This window comes from Triticum aestivum, chromosome 7A, assembly GCF_018294505.1.
Source record: "Triticum aestivum cultivar Chinese Spring chromosome 7A, IWGSC CS RefSeq v2.1, whole genome shotgun sequence".
Lineage (NCBI taxonomy): Eukaryota > Viridiplantae > Streptophyta > Magnoliopsida > Poales > Poaceae > Triticum > Triticum aestivum.
The window spans coordinates 161,820,251-161,827,284 of NC_057812.1; the positions used below are offsets into that span (position 1 = coordinate 161,820,251).

At 46.1% G+C, this 7,034-nt stretch overlaps 1 protein-coding gene across 1 annotated transcript; it reads right to left on the minus strand.

Moving 5' to 3' along the window:
- Positions 1-347: 347 nt before the first annotated feature.
- LOC123149332 (alpha-mannosidase 2) lies at positions 348-6,341 on the minus strand. The gene is made up of 4 exons (XM_044568974.1): positions 5,645-6,341; positions 5,409-5,558; positions 4,444-4,476; positions 348-3,853 (listed from the first exon to the last, which is right to left on the minus strand). Exons 1-4 carry the CDS (start codon positions 6,242-6,244, stop codon positions 1,100-1,102), a joined length of 3,537 nt encoding a protein of 1,178 aa, XP_044424909.1. The 5' UTR covers positions 6,245-6,341; the 3' UTR covers positions 348-1,099.
- Positions 6,342-7,034: the final 693 nt, after the last annotated feature.

The window sequence follows — 7,034 nt, forward strand, 5'->3', positions numbered from 1 at the left end:
ACATGTGGGCCAGCCGCTGTTGGGCACACATGTGATAGGCACAAAGACAGCGCAGTCCGTTGCGCGCACATACTCCATGTTCTTTTAGATGAACACATACATATTATTTCCTCCGTTCTCCTTTCCTAAATGTCTTTTTTTCCTAAATGTCTTTTTAGAGATTTCAATGTGGACTGTATATGAAGTAAAGTGCGTGAATCTACACTTTAAAATACGTGCAAAATGAGTGAACCTACACTAAAATATGTCTGTATGTAACACATATTGAAATCTCTAGAAAAAATATAAACGGATGGATGGAGTACTAGATAAAACTATAAAAGCTGACCAACAGCGTACAGCGCTGCTCGGCAATAAAAAACCTGAAAACCCTGATAATGTTTTCCAGCATACAGCAACGCTAGGGAAGAAACAGATCTACAAATCCTAAAACACAGCCGCCCACGTCCCAGTATCAGTATTCAGTACCAAACGCGAAATTCAAAGCCCCCAGGCACAGGCAGGACCTGGGCCTGCCTTTCAACCATCTTCAAAATGTGCACAGGCAGAATGTGCATATGTGAAAGCAGTCATATAACAGGAATCATGTACCTAAACTGTCCCAGATCTTGTCCACAAGGTTCTGTGATGTCGCTACAAAACTCGGATGCAAAAAAGATATATACAAAAACTTGTGTTCATATAGGTTCCTATCATGATATCATTAGCCAAAATAACATGCCACGGCGGTGAGCGCAAAAGGCTGGAATAAAAGTGGAGGTGACCGCACGTATATATCAAAGCTACTCCAATAACTCGCTCCGACTTGCCTCAAACTTCCAATTTGCTAAGCAGTAATCATCAAGGAGAAAATGAAGTATATGCACCCTTGCAGGTTAAATGAAAGGCAGCAGTCAAATAACTGAACCACAATTCTCAGGCTGCTCAGAGGAATTTTTCGACGATCAACTTCAATCACTCACTGTATGTCAACTAGATGAACACATATGCATGTGGAAGAGCAGGTGTTCCAGCATAATCAAGATGCAACTACCAACTACTCCAAGTAGATCCTTCTCCAATTAGTGGCAAAGCGGCGCAAACGTACAGTTTCGACATACTATTCTTCTGGTGATGATGGTGGCTGTAGGTCTAACTTGTATGCCTGAATTTCCATTGGTGAGATGAGAACATTACCCTCCTGAGCTACATCGCCAATTTGCTCGAGATACCCTAGCATTTCAGGGTCATCATTTAAGAGGTTCAGAGAGGTTGCCTTCACATTTAAAACCGATAGATCTTTGAACATGTCAAATAGATTTACAGCCTCTTCCCCGATATTTGTACACTGTAACCCACCCCTTTTGCAGTATGATGCATCCCAGCCCCTTCTCTGCAACAGAATGGCAAATCTTGGCTCAACTGCTTCCGTATGAGCAAACCTTAGAGGCTGAGGGACCTTCAAGTTGACAACATGTATATCACAGGGCAAAGAAGTAGCCAATGGAGTAAATGTTTGTTGAGGAAGCTTAAAGGATTTTTCATGAAGGTTTTTGCTCACAAAAGCATGCATTGGGTAGTTCAGGTGCGCCCCCACACGGTGGGAAAGGAGTGATGGTTGAAGAGTAATTGAATTGTGAGATTTAGGCAAAGCAGACACATTAGACTCCATGAGGAGATGGAAGATTACATTCATGGGACGGTTGTCCATTACCCCCTGCCCCAAACCACGGCCATCGTCCCGAACCAGCCTACGATCCAACATAATCTCCATCCATCCTTTTTTCAAGCTTGCTGCTCCTAATGATTGCTTGGAGTGTACTGAAAACCGGTTGCCAAGTGAATCCTGTAAGAAGGCAAGTGATGGCATTGGGTAATAATTGCCCTGCAAGGGGATCTTATCATATGTCTGCCTCCGACTCATCTGAAAGCCATTCAGATCAGAATAGAACACTCTCTGGTTGTCAATATCTGTCTTGTATCTGACAATTAGCTCCCTGTCATCAAATACACGACCGACAAGTTCAACATGGTATTCCTTCTCAACCAGCATATCCTGTATAGAGTCCCCGCAACTATAAATGCGTGTGCTATGTGAGAGAGGTGACTTATCCCACTCTGTCTTTGGAAGGGAATGGGCTTCTTGAACCAATGGCCCTTCAGTTAGGATGAAATATCCTCCTTCCTTAACAATTGGCCTTGCTTCCCCAATAGGTTTGAACAAGTATGCCCCACTTCCACGACTGCTGTACATGGCAATTTCTTCGCCTATCTCAGTTTTCTCCCCATGTTTGTGACGAGTGACTGTCTGGAGGAGGCCATGACTTACATCAAAAGAAAGAGTATGATAAGAATTCTTCATCTCCACAGTTTTACCTTCAAGATTTGAACAATGATATGGTTCAGGGCAAGAAAATTCTTGGGAAGCGGTGAATGTTTTCACCACAGCAGGAGTAGCCTTTTCACAGTCCTGGCCCACGGCCACATAGTAAGTCTCCAAACCCAGTGCAGGAACAGAAGCTCTCCAATACAGACGGTGCCGGCCAGTAGAAACCTTCTCACCACTGACATACTGCCACTCAGGGGAAATTTGACATTTCAAACAGGACCCAGTTGAATTGAGAACAGATACATCAGGATTGCTTACCACAATCATAACAATCTCATCCCTTGTTTGCTCTAATGGGTTAAAAAAGACAACAGAATGTGTCTTCCCTTCATGAGGGTTGAGAACCCTATGCACAGGTTGAACATCATACTTTGATCGTTCCTGCACCGGCTCAAAATGTGATAAAATTGTAGGATCAGATCTATCATGGACATCTCCCAAAAGCACTTCGACTGCCCTTGACATAAATAGCTGCAAATCTTGCAAAGAAGTGTGCATTCGAGTCCCATAGTCCACTACGACATGATCCTTAGCTGTGCCAGTTACCCCATCATGATGCTGAAAAAGTGCCAAATTCCTCCTTGCTGCTGTTAGTTTGTGAGAGAAACTGATGGGAAGTTTTGCACACTGAAATTTCTGACAGTATCCAAGAACAAATGAACTCAGAATCTCTGAGGCACGGAGTGTCTGCTCTAGAACGCGGTCAACTGCTTTGAAGAATGGCCTTGATACATAGTAACCACTCCAGTAATCCTGATTTCTATCAGCATATGTAAAGAAGTCCCCTGAAAGTGTTGGAAAACCTTGCAGCTCAACAGAACCAACTTCACCAGGGCGTGTATAGTTTATCTTTTCAGCTTCATCTCTCAGTGTAGAGAAGTAATCCTCCAGGGTTCCAAATTTGACTTCAGCATTCAGATGGGGATTAGAATTGATGTAATCAAAAAGCTTCTCATAATTGCGAAATTGTGCTTCTGCTTCCTCGGTATTAACATACCGGAAATCATCTCCCAAAGGAATGAGAAGTGTATTTGTTCTGTACAGGGTTGACTTTTTCCTGTATTGATCTAGAAGTTTCGTTGCTCTCTCTTGCACATTGTTTGAATCTGTTTCAACTGGATCATATCTCCATGGGCAAGACTCATAGCTGAAACCACGCATTCGAGCAAAGTCAAACTGACAGCAGATAGCTGGTTCTGGTCCACAGGTGTGTGGTATGTCATAAGAATAGAAGGGCATCATATGAACAAATATGTCTGTCGTTTCTTCGATATCCCAGTTCTGCCTCCACAAATATTCAAGATTCTGTTTCCTCGCAAGCTCCTTTTTCAGCTCATAGTGTGTTCGCTGGATCAACATGTTATGGAAACCCATTCTCCTCAGTAGATAAGCCATGGTAGATGAATAGCCAAATGGGTCAATGGACCAAGAATTCTTGGGAATAACTCCAATGGTATCATTGAGCCACATGTTCCCCTCCATCATCTGAGGTAAAGAAAATTAGGAAGATCGTCATATTAGATTGCAATAGATAATTATTCCAACCCATATTATAGTAATAACCGGCACTAGCTATTTAGTCTAGATCCCAGGTTGGTGAAAGATTAGATCAACTCTCATAAATTCTAAACATCATGTTTGAGTGCAAATAACATGTGGCTTGATTCAGACTAGAAACAGCTGATTGACTTAAAGGTTCAAAGAAACAATGTGGTAGGGAGCAGAAGACGATTCATAGTCTATTTCCAAACTAATGAGTGTAGTTTTAATATCATTTTGTCGCAATGTATAGCAGAAAGCAATATCTGAGTCCATTTTTTTGCATGAGCAAAAACAGCATGGTTAAATAGCATGAAAACGCATTCAATAAAAGACTGTCCCTACTGAGGTGTTTTCCCAATATGTACAGTTCATTCTTTCTCATATTGTTTCTGTGCGGCGAGATATACAAGTAGGAAAAGAACACGCTTAATTCATGCATGAGGTACAATTGAAGGTCATAACACGGCATATTTAGCACTAGGGAAATCTGAAACATAATACCAAATATATAAATATGATTCGAGTATACTTGCCTGCTCTATGATGGCAAAATAGTGGGAGTTTGCCTGCATTTAAGAAATGACGGAAATATAAGTACCTTCTATTTAGAAAGAAATAGATTATATGGCAAAATCAAAGTTCTGATGAGTAAACTTGTCATGTCTGAAGACAGGATTAAACCAACATACAGAATTCAATAAATTCAAAGCGCAATAAGTAAAAGGCCTACAAGGTTTATCCATAAATAAAAATCAGCAAAATACCAGTAACAGATTAATCATCAAATGCTCCACTTATATAGTACTAAATCCGGTCATTTAGATTATTATTCTCGAGGGACAACAAAGAGACATAGTTTTCACAATGCTCTACTCAGAGGTTTTATGTTATTAAACAATGACTGACTGACACAAAAGAGCTCGCAGCAGAACTAAACTATTGCAGGCAAACATATGTGAATTCTGTTTGTGATCCTTTAGCCATAATGTTAAATGTTGAATCTCCTCTTCATGTGCACTCAGAAGTTTTATGTTATTAAACAATGACTAACTGACACACAAGAAAGGTCACAGCAGAACTAAAGTATTGAAGGCAAACATATGAAACATGCGAATGCTGTTTGTGATCCTTTAGCCATGCTGTTAAATGCTGAATCTCCTCTCCATGTGCACCAAGAACATGTACTCTTAGACCGACCGGTATATGACATGGATACATCATTCGCACACATACTCATTGAATTTTTAAGTTTCCAGATCATGAAGTGGGCAGGTAGATGCAAGCAGTCCAGTATAGACAACAACGATCAAACATAATATGCCCAAAATGATTGGTAAGCATCAAACGAGCAAGTTAGGTAAAATGAAATAAAAGTCCATTCCATGCATAACCTAGCCCCAAATAGCAACATCCATGACAGAAATAAACAATACAAGGAACAGAAATTATGCTATACTCGTAAAACCCTTAATAAACCATGAGAATTTGCTCATCTGACCTCATCGTTCATGACCCAGCCGCCACTGACAATCTCGAGCTGTCCGTCGTGCACGAGCTTGGCAAACTCCTCCTGCTTCTTCCGCGGGGCGTCACGCCACCACCTCTCCAGGTACGACATCTCCTCCCATATGAACTTCCTGCGGGGATCCTGCACGACGGGGCAAAATTGGCCGTCAGAAAACAAGCCTGGGCCATGAAACCGCGTCTCGCATGGGCACGGAGATCTGGACGAACCTTGGAGAGGGATTCGATGATGGTGTCGAGGATGTGGCGCGACTGGCGGTCGTAGTACTCCTCGACGGTGTGGATCCAGCCGGGGTCGTTGTGGGAGTGGGGCGCGACGAAGACCTTGAGCTTCTCGGCGTCCCACTCGTCGCCCTTGTAGGTGACCTCCCACCCCTGCTTCCACGCGCCGCCGTCCACGTCGTCGAACTGGATCCGGTCGTAGAGGTCCTTGGTGGTGATGTCGACGGGCGCCTCGCGGCCGGCCCTGGCGGCGACGGCGGCCGCGGCGGCCTCCGCCGCCACGGAGTCGCGGCGGAAGGCCGGCCTGCGGGTGAGGCGGGCGCGGGGGCGGGCGGGGGACGGCGCGGCGGACGGGGAGGAGGGGAAGCCTAGGCGGAGGAAGGCGAAGAGGAAGAGGAAGAAGAAGAAGGCGGCGGCGAGCTGGAGGACGCGGCGGGAGGAGGAGGAGGAGGAGGCGGAGGCGGGGTGGGGGCCGCGGCGGCGGGTGGAGGCGGGGGCTACCTTGGCGCGGTGGTGGTGCGCCTTCGGCTTGGAGGTGGTCGGGAGGAGCGCGCCGGTGCGGCCGCCGCCGCCGGAGAAGAGGTGCATCGCCGCCGGCGGGGAGGCGCTGCTGGTGCGGCGGTGGGAGGAGAGGAAATGGCGAGTGAACTGACCTCGCGCCCGGGGTCGCGGCGGGGGTCGTTTCGATTGGTTTTCCTCCGGCCCGGTGATATTTCTGGGTGCTTCGTTGGTGCGCAGCAGAGCGTTGGGGCCCCCTCGTGGAGCGTCTGTCACTGACAGGTGGGCCCTCCGTCTGCGGGTTTGTTGGCTCGGTGTTTGGTGGCGGATTTTGCAAGTCACGGCATGAAAGGAATTGTGGATCGGTGGGCGACGGAAGGAAATGTGTTGCGCGGAGTAGTATCTTTATCGACTTCATTAAACAAGCAAATTATATGGGCGATGTTACCGGTGGATGATTTTAGCCAGAATAAACTGCCCCCTGAGCCGTCCAATCAAACGCTCTCAGCCGGATCGGGCAGCTCCCATGGCAGGGACGAGACTTGCCTGCTCCCTGCGCATCCTCCCATCTGTGCTTTCGCGTATGTGGCTTAATTATGAAACAAAATAAGACTCGGTTTCATCCCCTTAAAATCAGGGGAGGAGATGATTAGATTAGAAAGGAAAAAGGACAGTCATATGATGAAGTGGGAGCACGAACGGGAGCATGGGGAGGGAGCAGGCAAGCCGAATCCCCATGGCAGCACCAACATGAGCAGTTCCATGGCAGCGCCCGCAGAGCCCAAGCATCCCGGCAGCGCTCCATTGCAGCGTCGGCGAAGCTTCAACGCCGGTGGCGCTTCAATGCAACTCCGACAGGTTGCAGCTCCGGCGGCGTTTC

Coding starts and splice junctions, on each gene's coding strand:
- LOC123149332 (XM_044568974.1), bottom strand. CDS start 6,244: ATGCACCTCTTCTCCGGCGGCGGCGGCCGCACCGGCGCGCTCCTCCCG. Junction 4,477..5,408: donor GCTGGGTCATGAACGATGAG/GTCAGATGAGCA, acceptor TCTTAAATGCAG/GCAAACTCCCACTATTTTGC. Junction 3,854..4,443: donor ATTTTGCCATCATAGAGCAG/GCAAGTATACTC, acceptor TCTTTACCTCAG/ATGATGGAGGGGAACATGTG.